General features: G+C 44.5%; 1 protein-coding gene across 1 annotated transcript in view; it reads right to left on the reverse strand.

The window, feature by feature from the left end:
- The window catches only part of CCDC80 (coiled-coil domain containing 80), a 223,349-nt gene that overhangs the window by 159,664 nt on the left and 36,546 nt on the right, over positions 1-27,139 (reverse strand). The window contains exon 3 of the mRNA XM_069204179.1: positions 6,592-6,748. Coding sequence (XP_069060280.1) covers positions 6,592-6,748 — 157 coding nt within the window. The remainder of the gene's footprint in view (positions 1-6,591; positions 6,749-27,139) is intronic.

Genomic DNA, 27,139 nt, shown 5'->3' on the forward strand with positions numbered 1-27,139 from the left:
TTGGGACAGGCTTGTTCCCTTGTTTCATTGGCCTAGAATGTCTGAGGACACAAAAGAGTTTTGTAAGTCCTGTGAAACCTGTCAAGCCAGTGGCAAGACAGGTGGCACTCCAAAGGCACCCCTTATTCCACTGCCTGTGGTTGGGGTTCCCTTTGAAAGGGTAGGGGTTGACATAGTTGGCCCCCTTGACCCTCCTACTGCTTCAGGCAATAGGTTTATCTTGGTGGTAGTGGACCATGCCACAAGATATCCTGAAGCAATTCCTTTAAGGACCACTACAGCACCTGCTGTGGCAAAGGCCCTCTTGGGAATATTTTCCAGGGTGGGCTTCCCAAAGGAAGTAGTATCAGACAGGGGAAGCAATTTCATGTCTGCTTACTTAAAGGCCATGTGGAAGGAGTGTGGTGTGACTTACAAGTTCACTACACCCTATCATCCACAAACAAATGGACTGGTGGAGAGATTTAACAAAACTCTCAAAGGCATGGTTATGGGTCTCCCTGAAAAACTACGCAGGAGATGGGATATCCTGTTACCATGCCTCCTTTTTGCCTACAGGGAGGTACCCCAGAAAGGAGTGGGCTTCAGCCCCTTTGAACTCCTCTTTGGACACCCTGTTAGGGGTCCACTAACACTTGTCAAGGAGGGTTGGGAACAACCTTTAAAAGCTCCAAAGCAAGATATTGTGGATTATGTGCTTGGCCTCAGATCAAGGATGGCTGAGTATATGAAAAAGGCCAGTAAAAACCTTCAGGCCAGCCAAGAGCTCAAGAAGCAATGGCATGACCAGAAGGCTGTTTTGGTTCAGTACAAACCAGGGCAGAAAGTGTGGGTCTTGGAGCCTGTGGCCCCAAGAGCACTCCAAGATAAATGGAGTGGACCCCACACAATTATTGAAAAAAAGGGTGAAGTCACCTACTTAGTTGACTTAGGCACTGCCAGGAGTCCCCTTAGGGTGCTCCATGTCAATCGCCTTAAACCCTCCTATGACAGGGCTGATCTCACCCTGCTCATGGCAACTGATGAGGGACAGGAAGAAGACAGTGATCCTCTACCTAATCTCTTTTCTTCCACAGAACAAGATGCTCTAGTGGAAGGTGTAGTTTTGGCTGATTGTCTTACTGCTGAGCAGAAAGACCATTGCATAAATCTCCTGGGTCAGTTTTCTGAACTCTTCTCTACTGTGCCAGGTACCACTTCTTCTTGGTGTGAGCACACTATAGATACTGGAGACAGCTTGCCTGTCAAAAGTAAGATCTATAGGCAGCCTGACCATGTCAGGGACTGCATAAAGCAAGAGGTGCAAAAAATGCTAGAACTGGGAGTGGTTGAGCACTCTGAAAGTCCATGAGCTTCTCCTGTGGTACTTGTACCAAAACCTCATTCCAAGGATGGAAAGAAGGAAATGCGGTTTTGTGTTGACTACAGAGGTCTCAACCAGGTAACCAAAACTGATGCTCACCCTATACCCAGGGCAGATGAGCTCATAGATACACTGGCATCTGCCAAGTATCTAAGCACTTTTGATTTGACTGCAGGGTATTGGCAGATCAAATTATCAGAAGATGCTAAACCTAAAACTGCATTTCAACCATTGGAGGCCATTACCAATTCACAGTAATGCCTTTTGGATTGAAAAATGCACCTGCCACTTTTCAGAGGTTGGTGAACACAGTCCTCCAAGGGCTGGAAGCTTTTAGTGCAGCATATCTGGACGATATAGCTGTCTTTAGCTCCAGTTGGGATGATCACCTGGTCCACCTATGGAAAGTTTTAGAGGCCCTGCAAAAGGCAGGCCTTACTATCAAGGCTTCAAAGTGCCAGATAGGACAGGGGAAGGTGGTTTATCTGGGACACCTTGTTGGTGGGGAACAGATTGCACCACTTCAGGGGAAAATCCAAACTATTATAGATTGGGTTCCCCCTACTACTCAGACTCAGGTGAGAGCCTTCCTAGGCCTCACTGGGTATTACAGGAGGTTCATTAAGAACTATGGCTCCATTGTAGCCCCTCTTAATGACCTCACATCCAAGAAAATGCATAAAAAGGTATCATGGACAGCAAACGGTCAGAAAGCTTTTGAGGTGCTGAAGCAGGCCATGTGCTCTGCACCTGTCCTGAAAAGCCCTTGTTACTCTAAAAAATTATATGTCCAAACTGATGCATCTGAATTAGGAGTAGGGGTAGTCCTATCACAACTTAATTCTGAGGGCCAGGATCAACCTGTTGCTTTTATTAATAGGAGGTTGACCCCTAGAGAAAAGCGTTGGTCTGCCATAGAGAGGGAGGCCTTTGCTGTGGTCTGGGCTCTGAAGAAGTTGAGGCCATACCTGTTTGGCACTCACTTCATTGTTCAGACAGACCACAAACCTCTACTTTGGCTAAAACAAATGAAAGGTGAAAATCCAAAATTATTGAGGTGGTCCATATCCCTACAGGGAATGGACTATACAGTGGAACATAGACCTGGGAGTAGCCACTCCAATGCAGATGGACTCTCCAGATATTTCCACTTAGACAATGAAGACTCATCAGGTCATGGCTAGTCTTATTGTCCTTCGTTTGGGGGGGGGGGGTTGTGTAGGAAAGTACCATCTTGCCTGGCATGTTACCCCCATTTTTCACTGTATATATGTTGTTTTAGTTGTATGTGTCACTGGGACCCTGTCAGCCAGGGCCCCAGTGCTTATAAGTGTGCCTGAATGTGTTACCTGTGTAGTGACTAACTGTCTCACTGAGGCTCTGCTAATCAGAACCTCAGTGGTTATGCTCTCTCAATTCTTTCAAATTGTCACTAACAGGCTAGTGACCAATTTTACCAATTTACATTGGCTTACTGGAACACCCTTATAATTTCCTAGTATATGGTACTGAGGTACCCAGGGTATTGGGGTTCCAGGAGATCCCTATGGGCTGCAGCATTTCTTTTGCCACCCATAGGGAGCTCTGACAATTCTTACACAGGCCTGCCACTGCAGCCTGAGTGAAATAACGTCCACGTTATTTCACAGTCATTTCACACTGCACTTAAGTAACTTATAAGTCACCTATATGTCTAACCTTTACCTGGTAAAGGTTAGGTGCAAAGTTACTTAGTGTGAGGGCACCCTGGCACTAGCCAAGGTGCCCCCACATTGTTCAGGGCCAATTCCCCAGACTTTGTGAGTGCGGGGACACCATTACACGCGTGCACTACATATAGGTCACTACCTATATGTAGCTTCACAATGGTAACTCCGAATATGGCCATGTAACATGTCTATGATCATGGAATTGCCCCCTCTATGCCATCCTGGCATAGTTGGCACAATCCCATGATCCCAGTGGTCTGTAGCACAGACCCTGGTACTGCCAAACTGCCTTTCCCGGGGTTTCACTGCAGCTGCTGCTGCTGCCAACCCCTCAGACAGGCTTCTGCCCTCCTGGGGTCCATCTAGGCCTGGCCCAGGATGGCAGAACAAAGGACTTCCTCTGAGAGAGGGTGTTACACCCTTTCCCTTTGGAAAATGGTGTGAAGGCAGGGGAGGAGTAGCCTCCCCCAGACTCTGGAAATGATTTCATGGGCACACATGGTGCCCATTTCTGCATACGCCAGTCTACACCGGTTCAGGGACCCCTTAGCCCTGCTCTGGCGCGAAACTGGACAAAGGAAAGGGGAGTGACCACTCCCCTGACCTGCACCTCCCCTGGGAGGTGTCCAGAGCTCCTCCAGTGTGCTCCAGACCTCTGCCATCTTGGAAACAGAGGTGCTGCTGGCACACTGGACTGCTCTGAGTGGCCAGTGCCATCAGGTGACGTCAGAGACTCCTTCTGACAGGCTCCTTCAGGTGTTGCTAGCCTATCCTCTCTCCTAGGTAGCCAAACCCTCTTTTCCGGCTATTTAGGGTCTCTGTCTCTTGGGATTCCTTAGATAACGAATGCAAGAGCTCATCCAAGTTCCTCTGCATCTCTCTCTTCACCTTCTGCCAAGGAATCGACTGCTGACCGCGCTGGAAGCCTGGAAAACTGCAACAAAGTAGCAAAGACGACTACTGCAACTCTGTAACGCTGATCCTGCCGCCTTCTCGACTGTTTTCCTGGTGGTGCATGCTGTGGGGGTAGTCTGCCTCCTCTCTGCACTAGAAGCTCCGAAGAAATCTCCCGTGGGTCGACGGAATCGTCCCCCTGCAACCGCAGGCACCAAAGAACTGCATCACCGGTCCCCTGGGTCTCCTCTCAGCACGATGAGCGAGGTCCCTTGAATCCAGCAACTCTGTGCAAGTGACTCCCACAGTCCAGTGACTCTTCAGTCCAAGTTTGGTGGAGGTAAGTGCTTGCCTCCCCACGCCAGACTGCATTGCTGGGAACCGCAACTTTTGCAGTTACTCCGGCCTCCGTGCACTTCCGGCGGAAATCCTTTGTGCACAGTCCAGCCTGGGTCCACGGCACTCTAACCTGCATTGCATGACCTCCTAAGTTGTTCTCCGGCGACGTGGGACTCCTTTGTGTGACTTCGGGTGAGCACCGTTTCATGCATCCTTGTAGTGCCTGTTTCTGGCACTTCTGCGGGTGCTGCCTGCTGCTGAGAGGGCTCCTTGTCTTGCTCGACGCCCCCTCTGTCCCCTGACGCAATTGGCCACATCCTGGCCCCTCCTGGGCCACAGCAGCACCCAAAAACACTAACTGCACGATTTGCAGCTAGCAAGGCTTGTTGGCGGTCTTTCGGCAGGAAACCACTTCTGCACGACTCTCCACGGCGTGAGGGATCCGTCCTCCAAAGGGGAAGTCTCTAGCCCTTGTCGTTCCTGCAGAAACCTAAGCTTCTACTGTCCAGTAGCAACTTCTTTGCACCCACAGCTGGCATTTCCTGGGCATCTGCCCATCTCCGACTTGCTTGTGACTTTTGGACTTGGTCCCCTTGTTCCACAGGTACCCACGACTGGAAATCCATCGTTGTTGCATTGTTGGTTTGTGTCTTTCCTGCAGAATTCCCCTATCACGACTTCTTTGTCCTTTGGGGAACTTTAGTGCACTCACTTTTCAGGGTCTTGGGGTGGGCTATTTTTCTAACCCTTACTATTTTCTAATAGTCCCAGCGACCCTCTACAAGGTCACATAGGTTTGGGGTCCATTCGTGGTTCGCATTCCACTTTTGGAGTATATGGTTTGTGTTGCCCCTATCCCTATGTGTCCCCATTGCATCCTATTGTAACTATACATTGTTTGCACTGTTTTCTAATACTATTACTGCATATTTTGGTATTGTGTACATATATCATGTGTATATTTGCTATCCTCATACTGAGGGTACACTCTGAGATACTTTGGCATATTGTCATAAAAATAAAGTACCTTTATTTTTAGTATATCTGTGTATTGTGTTTTCTTATGATATTGTGCAAGTGACACTAGTGGTACTGTAGGAGCTTCACTCGTCTCCTAGTTCAGCCTAAGCTGCTCTGCTAAGCTTCCATTATCTATCAGCCTATGCTGCTAGACACCCTATACACTAATAAGGGATAACTGGGCCTGGTGCAAGGTGTAAGTACTCCTTGGTACTCACTACAAGCCAGTCCAGCCTTCTTCAGAAGGTTATAAAGTGGACCAAGGGAAACGGAGTGGATTATCCATGCTATGAGGACAGACCTTAAAAAATGTTGGTTAGTGTGAAAAATATTGTCTTTTACATTCACCTAACTATGCACTTCTGCCTCTTGAGCCCTCTGTGCCCTGCTTCTTATATATTGTATTTTAACATGATATGCCAGCGTGGTTGTGGGGAAATCTGAAGGACCCTCGTCCCTCGATCTTCCTAACCAAGCGACTCCTGTCCCCGTTCATACCTTTTGCTGCCGCTGACTCAATTTTGAAAAAGAGTAAATGAGTTACGATTACCTCCGTTTATATGAATTAATAAATAAACAGGTCATTTTTGCTCGTAATATTGTATTTTCTGCCTACCCAATGTAGCATCATCAAAGAGGACACTGGGGCAGTCGTTAAATTGATTGTAAGGCTACGCCACTATTGGCCTTAAAATAGCTGCATTGGAGGCCTGGCAGAAACCATACTCAAGGAACCCCCATTTCAAGGACTGGACAAGTGTACACACAACACACTACCACATAAAGATCTGAGCCTCATTATTAGTTTTGGATTGGAGCCACCGGGACTGATGGATATGTCAGAGGGTACCTAGAGATAGATCCCTTCTTCGAGTGGAAAGGCGTATTGTACACTACCAACCTGATGCCTACTTGCCCACTGTTGTGAACCACTGATCTCCATTCCGTAGCGGGGTTACTATGCAGTAAAATAATGAGAAAAATGTTTTTTTTTCATTATAAAGTGAAATACTTCAGTGTTAAAACACATAGCAAAATATATTGAAAAGTCGTAAAAAATTGTGTTGTTCATGTGTAACACTGCCTGAGACGCAAACAAAAAATGATGTATTTATTACTATGCAATTAAAAGTAAAAAGAACAGAATGAGAATTTTTACAAACATATTTATATCTGATTACTGTTTCCATTGCATGTCGTTACCAGTATAAGATGGTTGCGAGTTTCTTAGATGTCAGACCGATGCCAACAGTTAAGAGAACCTACCTAGCTGGAAGTGGTCAATTTTCATAGTGCTGTTGGTCATCGATCCGAAAATGGTGAGAATAGAGATCTTCCTTACAGCCATTTCACAGACGGACTCCAGGTACTCATCCCGTTGTTGGACATACATGTTGTTCTCCTCCTTGGGCGTAGTAATTAGCTGAACAATAAAGAAAATATGTATTTATACTGAGGTACTAAGTAAAGTTATTTCACAGCGACAATATATGACAAGACAGTATACAGTAATGAAATGACTGCACTTCAGGTTAAAGAAGAAATTCGTTTCAAGATCTATCGATCAACAAATCATTTAATTAATCAATGACTCAATTAATATTGCTTTATTTCGGAAATACTAAGTGTCCCATGACAGCAACATGATTTACCGCACGTTACTTCATTACATAAATATTCGTGCAATTATATAAACAAAAATAATCTCTTAAATGTACACACAAATTTAAATCAGCGCACAATATACAGTGGCAGATGGTATACATGAACAAATTGATCATGTACATTGATGTTCGAGCAATGTATTTTGCAAAATTTATTTTGCATTTCTAGCTCCTATTTTCCGAAGTAAGTGCCTTTCTAATGCCAAGAAAATCGTGGATCTTATGGACCAGGAAGTTAACAAACGGGGATCGACATTGCCTGCATGGCTTCCTTAAATGTCGATAGATATCGATTTATGTTTCAGGTCAATTGGGTCCATGCACAAAACTTTAGGTTTACATCTAACGATTAACTACGCAAGAGGCGTAAACGTCTGCTCTTCACCTGAGACCACTGAAAATGCAGAAAATCGGCACCTCCTGATCAGTATACTCTGGGCCCCGCATTACGAGGGTCCTGGATGCGGGTATGCTAATTCCACACCGCTTAATTTAGAGACACCTAGGCCCTGTTACGAGTTGGTTGGCATATTCCGACCTGTGCTTAAACCCTATTTACGTTAGTAGGTATTTAATGCATCCGATGATTATCAGATAGTCCAATACTTCAACCCTCGTTACATTTCGGCAGGTCAAACCTTCTGAAATTTAATGGGGAAAAAGCAGATGGTATTTACCTATTCATGCACATTAATCTGCACGGTATTCCCCCAAAACTTCCATTAGGTGTTATTTATTGCACCCAATAAATAGCATACCCTGTGGTATCGTTATTTATCAGGTGCAATAAATAGAACATAAACTCGTGATCAGGGACCAAGTTTGTCGTTAGCTCCATGTGTTCTGGATTAACGGTAACTCAGGGTCGGGTCCTTAGTCCACTGTGTAAAGAGGAATTGTGGGATGAATCTGTAGTACGTGAATGAAGATTTGTGGGGTGCACTGCTACCCTGGAACAGAGTGTCCCTGTTTTAATAAACGAAGATACCTGGAGGATATGGAATTATAAAGCAGACAATGTTTCAGGAACCTCATTGTTGAGGGGAATGTATTCCATGATTTATCTGTGATTATTGCTACAGTACGTCTCCTGATCATTTAACTTTCAGAATAACAGGTAAAAGGGCTTTTGATTAACAAAGAAGTGGGAGCGAATTCTAGAAGGTAAAAATGATTTTCACGTAGGCAGGAGCATAGCGATAAACTGTTTAGTAGAACAGGGAAATACTTCGAAGATGCCACATTATCGCACAGGTAGCCAGTCTAAAGATTTAAAAGGGGCAAACATTTGAGAATGAAGATTCAAACTAAACACCAATTTGGCTGCCACGCTGTGGAGAATAAAGGCTAGTTGGTGCAAACTAAAACTAGAGGAGAATTCGAAAAATGTTATGGCACATAATATCAACAACTGAATGTTTGAAATATCTTCAAAGCAGTCTGTTGGGGGATTGTAAGAATATATTAGAAAGCATCTCAGAAAAAAAATCAAAGTTGTGAGATGAATGAGAGGGAGGTAGATAAACTACTCTGGATTTAAGGTTAAATATGGGATAAAGCCAGGTATTAAATGTTAAAACTTCAGAACACTGGACCGAAAATGTAGTAAAAGGAGAAGTGTGAATGGATTCTTTTTAATTGTGGTGATGTCAACCTGAGGGAGATCAGGTCTAGATTTGCACATGACCAAAGCAAAATTGGTCCATTAATGTTTCGTTTACCATATTTTTGTGAGAAACAATAAATGCAGCTGGTGATCCAGAATGAGATCAAAGGTTTTCTGTGCATATTTTGACTGAGAATGGGTACCATAAACCACCCTTGACATTGCCAGAGCGGAAAGGACTGTTTTTTTGCAGAAAAAAAAACTGAAAATGTAAAAACCTTTTCAAAGAGCACAATACCCCAAAGCAGGTGCCCACCACTGACTTAATTTTACTTAATTTCTTAAAACTTTAGGACCATAATTGAGCAAGGCCTTGTGCGAAGGACAAAGAATCTTAGGGGGTCATTCTAACTTTGACGGGCGGCGGAGGCCGCCCGCCGAAGTTCCCCCACCAAAATACCACTCCGCGGTCTAAAGACCGCGGAGGGTATTTTGGGATTTGCCCTGGGCTGGCGGGCGGCCGCCAAAAGGCCACCCGCCAGCCCAGGGCAAATCAACCTTCCCACGAGGACGCCGGCTCAGAATTGAGCCGGCGGAGTGGGAAGGTGCGACGGGTGCTGTTGCACCCGTCGCTTATTTCAGTGTCTGCATAGCAGACACTGAAATACTGAGTGGGCCCTCTTACGGGGGCCCCTGCAGTGCCCATGCCATTGGCATGGGCACTGCAGGGGCCCCCAGGGGCCCCGCGGCACCCCCTACCGCCATCCTGTTCCTGGCAGGAGACCCGCCAGGAACAGGATGGCGGTAGGGGGTGTCAGAATCCCCATGGCGGCGGAGCGCGCTCCGCCGCCATGGAGGATTCTGCAGGGCAGCGGGAAACCGTCGGGAGACCGCCGGTTTCCCGCATCTGACCGCAGCAGAACCGCCGCGGTCAGAATGCCCTTAGGAGCACCGCCAGCCTGTTGGCGGTGCTCCCGTGGTCGGTGACTCCAGGGTCAGAATGACCCCCTTAGTGTTCATGAGACTTTTATCAATTGAACAGATCCTTGGGAGTTCTAAAAAAAATTCCACTATCATTCGGAATTTTTCTTCGTCAGCTTTACCAAAAAGTGCGGTATTCCACATCCAACTACATAGACTTGGTTTGGTTCTTTGAACCACAGTGACATTATAAGCAGGGATTGGTCAGAAAGTCAGAAAGACTGCCATCCACTACTTTGCAATAGCAATATTGTTTTGTTTGTATGTATTTGCGATGCAAACAGGAGTCAAATATGTGGGCTTTAAAGATTGAGTGTGTAACCTCAAAACCTCAAAACATGGCTGTTCGAACAGTGACCCTCCTGCCCCCCCCCCCACCAAGCGCCTTGAGATCCTCACGGGTGAGTAGCGCGCTATATAATTTTTTTTGATTGATTGATTGATTGCTCACCTTAAGAATTGACAAGCATCCCTTACTATCTGTCCAACTCTTTATTATCCTACATGTCCGGGCTATGAGTCATTATTGCTAGTTTACGTCAGGTGATTTTGATGCTGGTAATTAAGAATTGTCTTCCTTTTGATGCACTGACTCACCAAGTTGATACAATGCTCCAGCTTGCTATTTTGTTGGTTCTCAGTCAGCTAGGTACTATTTCATTGTAATTGTAGTTATATGTGCTGAATATGTTTTGTGGCACTTCCAAGCTGCTTCTTCCCTGTTGATTGTTGTCGCTAGGGCATGTTACGGAAGGAAACAGGAGCCAAAGAAGTTGTTTTAGTAATTTGCTCTCTAGACTCTTATTCTGCTTTTAATTCCCGCAGTTAGTCTCTTGTGATTGAGTCAATTGATGCACCCTTTGTCTTTATCTAGTATGCTCTCTTCTACCTTCTCTTGCCATCCTCTTCTGATTAATTTATGCATGTTTCTCACTAATGAATGCCCTTGGTCTGCTGCTATCTTTCCCATTGTTTGTTGGATTGTTCCAGATTATTTCTATTCTATTTATGCTTGCCATTTTGCTTTTCTTTTTTTCTTAAATTGTCGTCTACATTGTGCCAAAGTTTTAGATTTTCTCTCTTTATTTCACCTTTCTCACACTAACAGTGATCTCTCTCATCTGATCTGTCCGGTATTCAGTTCCCTTTTTGTTGTAGTGTGTAGATGGGCCATCCTTGTTCTATTTGAGAATAGGTTCCAATATATTGGTAGCTTTCATTTTTAGGGTCGAGCCTGCGTCGCATGCGCTCGCGCATGCGTATCGCAGCGAGATGCTTTCGTTATTAGAAAAGGGCTCGGAGCCCTGTCGACATCACGTCAGTGTTTTTCATGGGTTCATTGGCTTGTCTATTTAAATCTGCTTGCTTACATTAGTCGAAGGCATGCACACGTCATGCCTTTTCCGGTGGCTAACCCTCCTCGAGCACATCGACCAAGTACAGAAAACATGCGAAGCTCGCTGTTTTCTGTCGGCTCGTGGACTACTTTTTCTCTATTTTACTAGCGCGATTTCGCTTGGCAGAAGTCGAGCGCTTTACACAGTTAATTGTACTTTTTTGGGTTACATACATAAATGCACTTTTGCAGATAGGTGAAAAGTCGGGTTAGGAGTTTACAATGCTATCAGCTCTAACATGAGCAAACGCGAGACCCGTTGCATTGCAAATGCTTGTTTTATCAATGTGCCCCATTTATCAACATCTTGGTATCCTTTCAAGCTGTCTTTCTTTGTAATAGACATGATTGTTGGCTCCAGAAGCCAATGCATGTGTCCCATTTTTGAAATACAGGTCTCATTACTCTGAACATTTTCCTTCTGATGTTTGGGCCGGCTAAGTAATCTGCTGAGATGTATATTTTTGGCCTTTGTACTCCAATGAGCTATGGGTCTTTGCAGCCACTAGGATTTGATGTTCTGCTAATCGCATGTTCTGCCATTCTGCAAGAGGAGCAAAAGCAATGTTCAGTATTTCTGGAACCCATATAGTCAGGAACCCTACAGAGCCATATGTATTTCCATTTTAGAATATAAAAAAAATCGTACTTTGTCCCAAAGCTATGATTATCCAATCCTGTGTTCTTTTTTGTGCAGATTCCACAATTCTTGTCCCCAGTGTGGTGTGTAGTGCAGCTGGTTTTCCATGATCTCCAGTCTTTTTGTTCCGGAAGTGTTTCCTAGAAGTTTGACATGTCTGCCCAGACTGATTTAATGTATATAGCTCAGATGTTTTGTTACCAACTGTGCAGATTTTAGAATCACTAAATATATTATAAATACTGCATTTTACTTTTTTTGTAATTTTAGACTGAGGCAGATTGTTCATGATATATTGGGCATGTGTAACCCACCATATTGTGGCACCAGCAGAGTGCCCCTGCCACAGTGTCCAGAGGTCACAGCCTAAGCCTCTATGATTGAACATTGGGAGGCGATGAGAGACTCCAAATCATTCAAAGCAGTATTTTGAGTCTTGGCTTTCCAGCATGTTGACTTTCTGTCCCTGCAGGGATACTGTGAAAGATGATTTACCACTTCTGAAGACTAGCAGCTGGGAGCCATGCCAGAGTCAACAGTTTGTATGCATTTCCCAGAAAAAACACACTAAGAAACACACTGCCCAGCTCAGGCGTGTATATGGGAACATGAAGTTCATCAGGGACTTCAGCCATTTCTTGTTTGAAACATGTAGGGCCAGCCAACTGTATACAAGCTTCGTCAAAAACAACCGAGTGGACATTGTGAAGTGGATGCTTAAAGAGAACAGCAACTCAGGAGAACCGAACAGCAGCACTGGGCTTCTGTAAAAGACAGCATTCCTTTCAATGTCATTTATGAACTTTTTAACACATGTATAAAGTAATAAACACCTTTTCCTATTTCTTTGTTAAAATTGAGGCTGTTTTTCAGGTGAGAGGTCAAGATAGAATTCATAATTGACCTAGAAATGTTTTATGAATACTCTAAGTGCTATAATCTAACTCCATTTGGTCAAGATGACTGGCTTTGAATCCGGTAGGATTCACTTTAATCCCTGAGTTCTTCTAAATCTGTTTATGCTACAATGGGGGTTTGGTGGTAGCGAGGGCTTGCCCGGTCTCCTCCCGGGCAGATCGGGCGTCAGTGGTCGAACCCATCACGCTGGTCCTTGATTGGGTGATGGGGGCGGAAGGGTGGGCGTTAGGTGGGGCCTTATATAGGTGGGGCAGGGTGTGGGTGGCCTCTTTGGCCGTTTTGCCACACCCAGGATAGTCGTTTGTTTGGTTTGTGTGCGGTAGGCCTTAGATAGTGTTTTTTAGAATTTTGTAGTCATTTGGATTGCTGGCATATTTGTAATGATAGAAATGGATAATTCTGAGAAAGTTATTCAGGCGTTGAGAATCTTGCAGCAGGAGGGTGGAGAAGACCTCCTCTAAGAAGGTGTATTACAACAGGCGTGGGTGGGGTTAGAAAGACCCAAGAGGGAATTTTCGGAGGGCGTGGCGGCGGCGGTAATTGTTTGCACATCACTGACTCACAAGTCAAAGAAATTCAGGCAAAAGAGTGTCGCCGGTAGAAAAGTTAAGGCTTCACCTGATAGCGTTGATGTCATTCAAGGTAAAAAAGATGGTCGCTTACCTGGGTATTGTCTGGTGGGGAGGAGAGGCGGCACGAAGTTTGCGCGCTGTTCTGGTGCATCGATTAGACCGTGCGTGTGTGCTAAGGGGCAAGCCATTTCTCGTCAGGGTGCGGTGACGAGTGATGGCCGCTTGGGGGGTGATGTTTTTACCATGCATGCGCGTCTAGCCACGCGCGTATCTGCGGCAATGCAAAAACAAGCTCTACACCCCCCTGACAATAATAGCAAGCGAGGGGAATGAGCGTTAGAGGAAAGGAAGTGGGGAGCAGTTCCCAAGATGGCGGTGCCCACTCCAGCACATCAAGAGGAGGTTATTGTATTGTCAGATTGCGAGAAGGTTGAGAATTCAGGTGAAGATTGTTTTATTTCAGGTGTAGAGTTTGTTAATGCCCCTGTTTTGAGGCAGGATGGTGGAAGGTTGCAATTGGTCCCCAGATTGTTTAGCCCAATGTTGCATAAGGTTCAAGAATGGGATGTGAGTAATCAAACTATTTATCAGTCAGGGCAACATACTGAAGTTGCAGAGAAAGGTGGTATGAGCATGAGAGGTATGTTGTATGGGGAGGCGGATGTTAGTGGTAAGGCTGGTAGGGCGCAGGTGAGAGTGGATTTCTGGAAGCCAGGGTCATCAGTTCATGGGCCTGGGTATGGTGGCACTTATGCATTGGGCGGGCATGAGGAGCATATGGCATCAGCAGGTTCTGGGCGGCCTGCTAATACACACGCATCTTCTGTGGGGGTTAGTACACCCTCAAGACACTTGAATGAAGAGAGGATGAGACCCGGAGCGGATCACCTGACTTCAGACAAGGCAATTTTACCTGTAATGCAGAACGTGCAGCAATTGGTGCATGAAGAGCCCTCTACCAGCTGGGGCGCTGGTGGTTAGATAGAAGCGTTATCAGGGAAGAAGATTTTCTGGACTATGATGAAGGGAATGCCTCTGAAGTGGTAGATCCCTTGTAGCAAAAAGTAATAGGAGGAAGAGTGGTGCAGGATTCTAACATGGGAAGGAGTTTTGGTGTTTTACAGGAGACAGAAAGGATGGCGGTCCGGAGCGATCGTCACAGTGGAGGGAGTGGGATTATTCTTTTGCAGGGAAACTTACCTCAAGGTGAGGAGCAAAGGGAAGGTTTGTTTTTGGGAGGGGGGGTCACACATTGGGAGGGCTGTTTTGCCTGCAAAGGCTGTGGTAAAGGGGGGTTCAGGCTGTGTTAGTGGACAAAGATGTTTTGTTGAACAAAGACTTAATATCAGAGGTAAGTGGTACGGATGTGGTTTCAGGTAAGCTGGATGCGAGTCAAGTGGGGAAACATCAAACTCAAGATAGCAGAACTGATAATGAGGGTGTTGGGGGAAGTGTTAAGAATAAAAAGCTTCCTTACATGGGAGTGTCGATGCCATTGGGGGCACATCTCACTCAAACTTTGAAGGATAAAATTTGTAGAGGACAGTTTATTGATGTATTCAAGCTACTGCATAGGGAGGTCCAGGCTAAGGAGCGTTCAAAGGAAGAGGAGTGGGAGTTAGCGCGTAGGCCCAGAGTACCCACTACCATTGAGAATTGGACTTCGGCATTTTTTATATATGCAAGTGTTTACTGTGAATGCTTTTCTGACTGATGTGTTGCTTTGTTTAAGTATATGGATATTGTGCAGAGGGCTCAAATGGATTATGGTGGTTTTGGTTGGTTTAGGTATGACGAGGAATTTCAGGCTAAGATGGTGGTTTGTCCAGATAAGGAATGGGGAGAAATACATAATGAGTTATGGATGCAGTGGCTGCGTACAGCGAGGAGTGCGCCAGTTATGCATACTGCTAGCACTGTGCCTTTGCAGTGTAAGCTCCTTTAGGGTCGTCCCACCCAATACGGGGTAGGGAGTGTGTCAAAAGGTCAGTTGCCTCAAAACGGGGCATGCTGGTCTTTCAATAGCAGTTTGTGTACAAGACAGCAGTGTAAATTCAGACACAATTGCTCCAGCTGCAGAGGTAAACATCCAGTTTTCCAATGTTTTGAAGGCATGCACTGGGGAGGGCAAGGTCCTCATGGGAGAGGCAGTGACAGGGGTAGTGGCCATATGCAACAGGTGGCAGGTAAAGGGCCCTACGCCTATTCATTTTGATGTCATGCAGTATTGGTTACAATTTTATCCGAAGGTGTCTGAGGCAAAAGTTCTATTGTGGGGATTTTCTGAAGGTTTTAAGCTTTGTTACCAAGAGTGTGGAGATAGGCGAAAAATGTAATGTCAGCATTGGATCAACCGGGAGTAGTGAGTGCCAAGTTGCATAAAGAGCTGGAAATGGGTAGAATTGTAGGCCCATTTGATCATTGCAAAAGTTGACAATTTCTCCATTGGGCGTGGTGCCAAAGAAACAACATGGTGAATTTCGTTTGATACATCATTTGTCATGGCCCGTGTGGGCATCTATTAATGATTTTATTGCCCCTGAAGATTCCATAGTGCATTATGCCTCAGTTGATGAAGCCATCTCTTTGGTGAAGCGTTGTGGTGTTGGGGCTCAAATGGCAAAATTTGACATTTAGTCGGCTTTTAGGCTCCTTCCGGTGCACCCTGACGATTTTCCTTTGCTGGGTATGCAGTTTGATGATGCTATTTTTATCGATAAGATGTTGCAGATGGGTTGCTCGGTTTCATGTTCATTGTTTGAAATGTTTAGTTCTTATACACAGAGGTTTTTCCAGTCACGGACAGGTTATAAGTATTGTAACTCACTACTTAGATGATTTATTTTTGGTGGGAGATGTTGGGTCAGGTAATTGTACTGTCAGCGTTGTTGTAATTTCAAAAGGCTATGCTTGACATGGGTGTCCCCTTAGCTCCAGAGAAAAAGGAAGGGCCTAAAACATGTTTGAATTTTTTAGGAATTGAGTTGGATTCCCTGAAAATGTAGGTCCGTTTACCTAGTGATAAGGTTCAGCTATTGATTGGGTTGTTGGAGGAGTCTGTTCAGAGACCTAAGTTGGAGTTGCGGCAGGTTCAACGGTTACTTGGGCATTTACATTTAGCTTGTAAAGTTGTAAGAGTTGGAATGGCTTTTTGTAGGAGGTTAGGTTTTGCTGTTAGAGATGCGGTTTTGCCTCCTCACCATATCCGGCTCCGGGACAGTGTTTGTGCTGATTTGCAGATGTGGATTTTGTTTCTACAGGAATTTAATGGTGTGACTATGTTGGTGGAAGATGAGGATTGGTTTTGGCAAGTACAAGTTTTCTCTGATGCTTCAGGTGCGCTTGGTTTTGGCTTGTTTTGGGATGGACATTGGGCTGCAGAGAGTTGGCTGGCGGCGTGGATGGCGGCCAGGCACAGCATTGCATTTTTAGAATTTTTTCCGTTAGTAGTGGCATTGTCTATTTGGGGTCACACGCTAACCAACAAAAATGTGGTTTTTATTGTTGATAATGAGACAGTTGTGAATCAGTTAGTTCACAGAAAGCAAAGGATGAGAAAGTGTTACGTCTCTTGACGTTGTTCTTATTGAACTGTTTGAAGTTTAATATAATTTTCAAGGCTAAATATGTTCCAGGCATGAATAATGATATTGCTGATGCGCTATCTCGTTTGCACTGGCGGAGATTCCGTGGGCTTGCACCGGGAGCAGACGCACAGAAGACCACAGTGCCTGGGGCATTGTGGGATTTGGGAATTTAAGTATGTTGGAGCTGATTCAGCAGTCTACAGCTCCGTCGACACGAAAAAGTTATGAGCAGGCTTGGTTTGATTTCATTAAATTGGGGGCAGTAAAAAGATCGGGGGGGTTTTGGATTGCGACGAGAGGCGGAAGGATGCAGTTCGGTTTATCATGCAGCAGATTCATTTGGGTTTGTCGGGGGTAAGCATATCTGGTAAGTTGTCCGGCATTTCCTTTTATGGTAAGTATTTTTGGGGGTATGATCCCATGGAGGGTGAAATCAGTAGGAGGATTATTGTGGGTTGAGCTAGAAGAGGGGGTGCAAGGCGGGACCAGAGACACCCTATTATATCACATTTGTTGAGGGAATTGATTTTAGTTTTGAAAGACATTTGTTTTTCTTCTTGGGAGGTGGTTCTCATTTCTTTATGCATGTCATGGCTTTTTCATGGGGCTTTTCGAGTATCAGACTTGTTGGGTTTAAGAGGTAAGGATGGTATTTTATGTTCGGATGTCAGGGTAAATAAAGGCTTTATATATTTGTGGTTGCGGTCATCAAAAGTTAATCAGCTGGGTAGGAGTCGGGAGGTAGTGATGCGGGGGGGGATTTTCCTGAGGGTCCTTTGTATTGTTGGTGGTCCTTTGCCATTCTTTTGCCAGAGGGTTCCAGGTTTGTATTCATTCATCAAGATGGTACCATGTTAAAGTCACATCAGTTGCTTGCAGTCCTGAAAACGGCTATAAAAAAACTGGGGATGGATCCACAATTTTATGGTACTCATTCCTTTAGGATTGGGGCAGCTACATGAGCTAGACAAATCGGGCATTCAGACAGGGAGATTATGGAGTTGGGGCGTTGGATGCCCCAGTGTTTTAAACGCTATGTTAGAACAAACCAGCTTTGAGGTCTGTTTGAATTTTTTCACCTATGTTAGTTTGTTTGTATAGGTAATGGTTCTGTTTTCTGCCTTTACAGGTTGTGTGGCTGGCCCGAATAGAGAGTTTTGTTCAGTTTAGATAGTGGGGCATTTCTTCGTGCGTTGGGCTCAGAAGCAGGCTGCTCACAACATTTTGGAAGGCAATTGGGTTTGGATGGGGCCTGGATTAAGGTCTTTTGGATGGGTAAAAGGGGTATGAGGTGGGGGGAATTGTTATATTTTCTTTCCAAACGATTAGCTCAAGGGGTTTGTCCAGATTTATTAGTGCTTCATCTAGGTGAAAATGACTTAGTGGCTTTATCAGGGATTGGGCTGAAGGCATGAAGTTGGATTTACTGAGGATCAGGCAGATATGGGCTGGGACACATATTGTTTGGACGGAGTTGGTTCCTAGGTGAGATGAGCGAATTCATTTAAGGGAATAGAGAAGCAGCGGAGGAAGGTGAACAGGGAAATGCGTAGTTTTTGTCATGTGGAAGGTTTTTCAGTTTTACAACATGGTGAGATTGTTCATGGGGATGCAGATTTTTTTAGGCAGGATGGAGTGCATTTATCTTTTTTAGGTAACGTGCATTATTTATTAGAGTTGCGAATGAAGATATCGGAATTGCTCGGGGAGAATTTATGGGATCAGGCCTAGTTTTGGGTATTTTTCAGGTGGGGCAGGAAAACACCTGGTGGGTTTTCCAGTGTGGTGGGGTCTTTACAGACATGCTTTGGGGGAAAGGGTACGGATGCACAAAGGTGAAAGGTCAGGAAGTTTGGACAAGGAGCAAAAGGGAGGAAAAGGCAAGGATACTACAGAAGGTGGACAGCTGGACAGATGGGTACTGGGTTGGTCGGGTCCAGGTGGGCAAGAAAAGGGGGTATCGATGAGGGGTAAGATTTGTAGAGGGTGTGGGTGGGCTTTTTAGGAATTTTATGTATTAGTGAGGAGTTCTACTTTTGTAAGGCAAAATGCCAAGGTTAATTGTTCCAGACCTGTTCTATTAAAGCGGCCTTTTACCCCCATTTAGAGTGTTGTTGTTTGTGCGCCGTTTCACCCGAATCTTTCTGGCCAGATCAGTGAAGTGCTGGAATAGCAACAATAAATCAGAACTTACAAAAGTAGAAAATAAACAACACTTGGAGATTTTCGACTTGGTTGCACTGTACAATCTTATAATTTCTCGGAACCCGATTCTGTGATTTAGGACGCTGAATATGGCTTACAAATGGCCTTTTTGAGTAGCTATGTTATACTGAATTGCACAAATTAGCCTAAAGTAAGGTGCAGAGTCCATCTTGGTGGACACTTTTGATGGTGTGGCCCTGATAGATTTAACAGTGGCCTTTGCCCATCAGTCAGTCCAATCAGAGACAGAAATGGTCACCTCACCATAGGTCACGTGGGTCATCTTCTGTGGTGCCTTTTGTTTGAAGGTATCCTCATTAACGTGCTAGAACAAGGCAGCCACTATCAGTCTCAGCACATCTTGATGGAGGCAGCCTATCAGGTGGGCTCAGGGTGTGACGCCGCAGGGACCAGCAGCGTCCCCCTCGCGGGGCGTGGTCAGATCTGCGGTCTGCGTTTCAGACAGCTGGTTCTGCCGCAGGCTGCTTTTTGGGTCACAACCTGCTTTTTGGGCCGTGGCGTGGTCTGGGAGTCCTCTCTTGGACTCTGGGTCATGCTGCACTCATTCGCTGCCCCCATTATTTGCTCACCTGCTCTCTGGATTTCTTTTTCTTTTCCTTTTTTCTCCTTCCTTGGGGATATGTTCTTCTTCTTCCCAGGAGTCTGTGCTTCCTTCCCTGCATGCATTACTTACCACCTTTTCTACTATGGCTATTTTTCCATTCACCTGTATGTGGCTTTCCCAATCCAAGATGGTGTCTTTAGCTCTTCCTGCATGTCACTTCCTGTTTGTCAGTATAAAAGCACAGAAGTCCTTCTATTCCTTGCGTTGCAAACACTTCCGCCCTGGTGGTGCTCCTCGTTCCCACTTCCAGTGATTTGGACCTGTCCTGTTTTTGCCTGCAGTTTTGTTGTTCCTGATTCGTTATTTTTTCTCAGTTTTCTCCTTTTGCCTCTTTTCAGGAGTTCCTGTGATCTGAGGTTTTTTTCCCAATATTGTTTTTTTTCCTCTGGGACTCCTTCTGGAGGTTACGGCCTGCTAGGAGTTATGCTATCAGCAGCAACGTGGCTGCTGGAAAGGGTCGCCCTTACCTTGCCCAATCCAGAACAAGCAAGAAACCAGGTGGTTCTATGGGACTGGCGGATTACAGCTGTAAGAAGCTTGCAAATTGTGACAGATTGCAACGCCAAAAGAATCTGCGTTGCTCTGGAACCATGGAAGAACCTCCTGAAAACATTGTGGAAATGGCACAGTCCATGATTCATACCATACAACAACAGGCCCAGGAGTAACAACAACTGTGTGCCGAAAATACAGCACAGAGACAAGCTCTGGTTTCTTGGTCCATTGATATACCAACTGTCTCCACCTGAACACCACGTTATTCTGGAGATTCGAACAAGTTAAAGGAATTCCTAGATTCCTTAATAGTATAGTTTGCATTTCAACCCACTCAGTTTACCCAGGATAAGACCAAGCTTGGTTATCTGATCAGCGCCCTGTCTGGCCCAGCCCTAGCTTGGGCATCCCCCTTGGTAGCTGCCAATGACTCATTATTGTCCAACTATGCAGCCTTTATTCAAGCCTTTAAACAGAGGTTTGAATGACCTGGATTGGAGGCCGCTGCTGAAGAAGCTTTATGTGATAAACAACAAGGCAATCAGGATGTCCTGAATTACATAACCCGTTTCAAACAGCTAGCGGCTGAAACCCCTTGGGTTGAATGCACTTATGTAACTCTCTTCCATCGAGGACTACGGGATGAAATTAAGGATGAACTGCTGCATTCCACTTATGTAGAATCTTTGAAAGAACTGATGGATCTGCCACTAAATATAGAGTAACGTTTACGAGAACGTAAATTGGAAAAACAGAAGACCAGGTTGCAGTCCCAGTCAGGAGCAATGCACCCCTTCGCACACCGCTCTGATGAAAATCGATCAGAGAACCCAGCTTCTACAGAAGAAGAACCCATCCAAATAGATATTGTCCATGGAACATTATCTGAATCAGAGAGAGAAAACAGACAACGTAAAGGCCTGTGTCTTTATTGTGGCAGTGCGGGTCATCTAATCCGAATGTGTCCCCTTCGTCCTATCAGACCTTCAGGAAATGCCAACTCCCATCCCCTGTGAGAAGGAAGGGGGTGGGAGATGTTGAGATACCTTCTATCTCCTCTTCAAAAGAAAATACCAGAGCTCTCTTTATATTATCAGTAATCCTAAAGTGCCCTATTAACCAGGAAGAACAAGTATTCACGTTATTGGATTGTGTAGCTAGTGGAATTTTTTTAGATGAGAATTGGGCTAAAGACAAAGGAATACCTTGTGTCCCTAAAGAGATACCAGAACATGTCCAGACAGTGGATGGCTTGCCTCTAACTTCTGGACCAGTGGTTGATACCACTCCTACCCTTTGCTTGCAATTCGTAAGACATCAGGAATACCTTACTTTTGACTTGATATCTTCCCATAACCATACTATGATTCTGGATATTCCTTATATTAATTGGGAGACACAGACTATATCGCTTTCATCCCAATTTTGTCAACTACATTGCTGTTCAAAAGACTCCTATTGGTCCCCTATAGGTTCCATCATAACCTCCAAAGAAGGAAGCTGTACCATTGACATGATTCAAGGAGTACCCAGCTGCTATCAAGAGTACTCTGACGTTCCAGAAACCTAAAAAGCCCATTTTGCCTCCTCATTGGGAATATGACTGTACCATTACTTTGATACCTGAGGAAGTGGTTCCATTTGGAAGAATGTATTCTTTGTCTGAGCAAAAAAAGAAGGTACTTAAGGAATACATAGATGAAAACATACAGAGTCGACTGATTGCTCCCTCTTCGTCACCTGCCAGGGCTTCTCTTTTCTCTGTACCAAAGAAGACTAAAGATCTACACCCCTTTATTGACTTTCGAGAGTTGAATAAGATCACCATCAAAGATAGGTATCCACTACCCCTTATTAAGGATGTTTTAGAAGCAGTCCAAGGAGCCAAGATATTCACCAAGCTGGATCTGCAGGGTGCCTGTCATCTTTTACGAATTAAGGAAGGTCACGAATGGAAGACCGCTTTCTGTAGTCCTTTAGGCCATTTTGAATACCACGTTATGCCTTTTTGTCTGACCAACGCACCTTCCATATTCCAAAGATTTATGGATTCAGTGTTCTATGATCTTTTGAACCAAAGTGTTGTAATATATCTAGATGACATTTTAGTAAACTCCCATTATCAAGAACAACATACTAAGCATGTTCTTTAGGTTTTAGAAAGACTCCAACAGCACAATCTGTATTGTAAGCCTGAAAAATGTGAGTTCAACAAAATCGAGGTTCAATATCTTGGTTTCCGTATCAATCAAGTCGGCATCGCCATGGACCCAGAAAAGGTACAAGCCATTTTTGACTGGCCTTCCCCTGCTTCTGTTAAGGAGACTCAATGCTTTCTAGAGTTATCCAATTTTTAAAGACAATTTATAAAAGACTTTGCCCAACAACAAGGTCATATAACCCAGACCATCCAAAAAGAAAACCTAAAGAAGGGTTTCATTTGGACAGAATCTTAAACCTGCCTTTACACAAGCCCCAATATTACATCATCCTGACACTACTAAGAAATTCATAGTGGTCACTGACACATCGGATAGAGCCATTGGAACCGTGTTACTACAAAGACAAGACGACGATGGCTTGGAACATCCTGTCTTTTATATATCCCATGTGCTGTCAGATGCGGAACGCAACTATTCTGTGTTGGAAAGGGAGTTGCTTGTATTAAATGCTTCCTGCTAAGAATGGAGGCATTTTCTAATCGGTACTAAGGAGACCTTTGAAGTCAGAACTGATCATCGCAATCTACAATGCCTCCACAGCTTTTAATGCCGAAACAGTCGTCAAGCCAGATGGGCATTCTTTTTCGGTCAATATGATTTTGTAGTTACATACATACTTGGGTCCCAAAATGTTGTGGCAGATGCTTTATTCCGCCGATATCCGGAAAACATAATTGCTTGTTCTCTGCACATTATAGAACCATGTTGAATTCTTGGAGTTGTTCAGTCATTTCTCGACCGCATGAAAACAGAATATCAGAATTTACCTCTTGAAGAATGGAACACTTTAACTCCTCACTTACAAAAGAATCAGGAATACTACTATCATCAAGACACCTTGTTTCTGCCTACTAAGAAAGTGCAAACAGAAGCCTTGCAAATGTGTCATGACTCTCCTATTGCTGGACACCGTGGAATCAAGAACACACAGGAACTGCTCTTTCGTTCATTTTGGTGGCCAACTTTAAAGTCTGATGTTGAAACATATGTAAATTCTAGCCCAATCTGCGCTCAAACTAAGAAACCTCGAACTAAGCCAGCAGGTTTATTGATGCCCTTGCCTGTGCCATCTGTTCCGTGGCATACGTCGTCCACAGATTTTATATGTTCTCTGCCATCTTCTGCAGGAGATCATGTCATAATGGTAACTGTTGACTCCTTTACCAAGATGGCTCATTTTACAGCACTAAAGAAATTACCCACCACTGAGGAAATTAGTCAAATCTTTCCACAGGATATATTCTGCCTACATGGCCTTCCTCAAGTAATCATTTCCAATCGAGGACCCCAATATGTGTCCCGTTTTTGGAGAGCTTTTTGTAAATTTCTACACACAGATGTAGCTCTATCATCTGGATTCCATCCTCGGACCAATGATCAAACAGAATGCCTAAATCAAGGACTACAACAATATCTACACTGTTTTTGTAATGCGACTCAAAGCAATTGGTCCTCTTATCTACCATTGGCTGAGTTTTCCTATAATAATACGGTCCACAGTGCAACAAGTTCCACACCTTTTTTTTGTACTTATGGTTCCCATCCTACGGCTTTTCCTAATGTCACTCGTGAACACTCCACTGTTCCAGCGGTTACCTCATTTGCTCGAAGTATCCACCATGTACAGGACATGATACGTACCAGTCTTTTAGCTACAAAACGTTTTATGAAGAAAGTAGCTGATACCCGGCGTAGTACTGCACCATCTTCCTAGCCTGGGGATAAAGTATGGCTTTCTTCTAAATTTCTGCCCTTTCGCTTGTCCCAGAATAAGTTCAAGCCCCGTTACCATGGACCTTTTAGAATTCTACATGTGTTGAATCCAGTCTCTGTTCGACTTCTTCTACCACAGGCCTGGAAAGTTCATCCAGTTTTTCATATGTCTCAACTCAAACCTTTTGTTCCTGATGCCTGCCACAGGCATGCCTATTGACCTCCTCCTCTTTTGGTTGATGGGCATCCTGAGTATGAGGTACAGGAGATTTGTGATTTCTGCTTTTTTCTGAATCGTCTTCAATTCTTGGTTCACTGGAAAGGATATCCCATTAATGATTGTTCTTGGGAGGATGCTTCCTCTGTCTGTGCTCCCTGCCTGGTCCGCACATTTTTCCAGCACTTTCCAGACAAGCCTAGGGCTTCAGGGGAGACCTACTGTGACTCTGCATAGACCAGCGGCGTCTCCTCGCGGTCAGATCAGCGGGGCACGTTTCGGGCGGGCCACAACCTGCTTTTTGGGCCGCACCGTGGTATGGGAGTCCTCTCTTGGGCTCTGAGTCACCCTGCACTCATTCGCGGCCCCCATAGTTTGCTCACCTGCTTTCCGGATTTCTTTTTCTTCATTCTTTTTATTTTCCTTTTTTCTCCTTCCTGGGCCATATTTTCTTCTTCATCCCAGGAGTCTGCATTTCCTTCCCTGCATGCATTGCTTACCACCTTTTCAATTATGACTATTTTTCCATGCACCTGTATGTGGCTTTCCCAATCCAAGATGGTGTCTTTAGCTCTTCCTGCATGTCACGTCCTGTTTGTCAGTATAAAAGCACAGAACGTCTTCTGTTCCTTGCATTGCAAGCACTTCCATCCTGGTGGTGTTCCTCACTCCCACTTCCCATGATTTGGACCTATCCTGTTTTTGCCTGCAGTATTGTTTTTCCTGGTTTGTTATTTTTTCTCAGCTTTTTCCTTTTCCATCTTCTCAGGAGTTCCTGTGCTCTGAGTTTTTTTCCCAATATTGTTTTTTTCCCTCTGGGACTCCTTCTGGAGGTTACGGCCTGCTAGGTTTTATACTGTCAGCAGCACTGTGGCTACTGGAAAGGGTCGCCCTCACCTTGGCCAATCCAGAACAAGCAAGAAACCAGTTGGTGCCCTGAGACTGGCAGATTACAGTGGTAAGAAGAGTGCAAATCGTGACACAGGGCCTATGCAATATGTGCACAGCTGATTATGGGGGAGGCTACATTGTCAGTGCACAATGTCTTCATCTTCAAACACCACTTGTCTGGCTCATTGTGACCTGCACACTTGTGACCAAGAGTGTTGTTCAACTACTAACCAGCCTCTATTGATTTACAGTGCATTGTGACAGGCAGACCCATGGCCCCACCATCATAGCCCACACTGCCCAGCAGACAGTACCACCCACAACTGCCTGTAAAAGTGATTGAATGCTTCATTTATCATTCAGGCAACAGGTAGGGTTTAGGCTAACACCAATATATGCACATCTTCTTGCCTCGAAAAGCCCACACTGACAATAAGTGCCCGGAGACTATGTGACAGAACTTACACTGACAGCTGGACAAAGAACTGACTCACAGAGACAACATTAATATTAATCACTATAGCTTCTGTGATAGATGTCCATCCAAAAGCTCACTTAGAAAGACTTACACTGACAGAGAACATCTGAGCAGGAAATTTAAAGGCCCACATTGCCAGCAAGTTTCAGAGTTCATGTGAGAGAGATCCACATAACAGCAAGTCAATAGTCTTGTGTGAGAGAGGCCACGTTGACAGAGGAATAAGAGCAAACATCAATGCTCATATAAGTAAGGTCCATACTGACAGCAAACATCAGAGCTCATGTAAGTGAGGCCCATACTGACAGCAAATACCAGTGCTCACGTAAGTGAGGCCTATCCTGATAGTAAGTAACAGAGCTCATGTAAGTGAGGCCCATACGGGGAGCAAACAACATTGCTCATCCAAAAGGCCTAGAACCATCACCCTAAAATAGGAGAACAATGAGATCATTTTAAAAAGATCTATATTTAAGGGACTGTGCTGCTCATTCCACATAAACAGAAGTAAATCAAAGTTAAATATTTCACATCAAATTTTAGCTTATGATGGCAACTGGCTAATAGCCTCACATCTAGGTTATGTGAGAAACCACTCATTCTTTCCCTAACACATTATGTACAACTCAGGTAATTTAAGTTGCAGATGATATATCAATGACCTTTTTCGCATAAGCTTAGACAAAAGGGTGTATAAATAACCAAGCTTTTCTGGTGACTGAAACAACCTCAAAGTTGCCCTGACAAACGTTTTTGATTGGGTATTTTTCTTGTTGAATTATCATCATTAAGTTATCTCTCTTCACTTTTGATTTCTGTTGCTGCTTTCTTATGTAAAGTTTTACAATGCTTTCTCCCCATTCTCTTCAGAGGTTTTGCTTTCCTTTTCATAAGCCTGTTCCCCTACTTTGGCTTCAACTTTCCATCTGTGCTGAAAACTCCTAGATGCTTCTACAGATGGAGCAAGGATTTTACTTACACTCAGTTTCTCAGCAATTCATGCCGGTCAGCCTGGACAGGATTAGCCTATTAAAGCTAAAATAAGAATTAGATTGTGATCAATGGTAGTTCTGAAAACCTCCAGTCTTGACGTTTTTGACAGGTTTCCTTGAGCACTTTACCAATTATGATAGTGACGTAAAAACTGTGATTTCTGCCTGGCCTGTTAACTATGGCCCAGACTTAAGAGGACTTAGCGCCATTCTAATGACACATTAGCATCATTTTTTTATGCTAATGTGGCGTTAGATGGCCAAAAACGCCACACTATATTTTCAAAGTAGCACAATACATGCATTGCTCCACTTTGTAACCCTTTGTGCTACATCATGCCTGTGCCAGGCATAATGTACGCAAAGGGGGGCATTCCACTGTTCCCGTGTTAGGGGGAGGGCGAACAAATGGCACAAAGAAATCTTAGAGATTCCTTTTTGTCATTTTTTTCCAGCACTTTTAACACCTGCTCCTTTTCCATTTCTGCAACCTATAATAAGAATAAGACACGGCCATTGTTCTGCTCTCAGCTCAAAAGAAAGAGATTAGAGGCACTTTATATATTTTTCTGTCTTGGCCTCTTTACTCACATAGGTAGTCACTGCCCTTCT

This window comes from Pleurodeles waltl, chromosome 8 (assembly GCF_031143425.1).
Source record: "Pleurodeles waltl isolate 20211129_DDA chromosome 8, aPleWal1.hap1.20221129, whole genome shotgun sequence".
In the NCBI taxonomy this organism is placed as follows: domain Eukaryota; kingdom Metazoa; phylum Chordata; class Amphibia; order Caudata; family Salamandridae; genus Pleurodeles; species Pleurodeles waltl.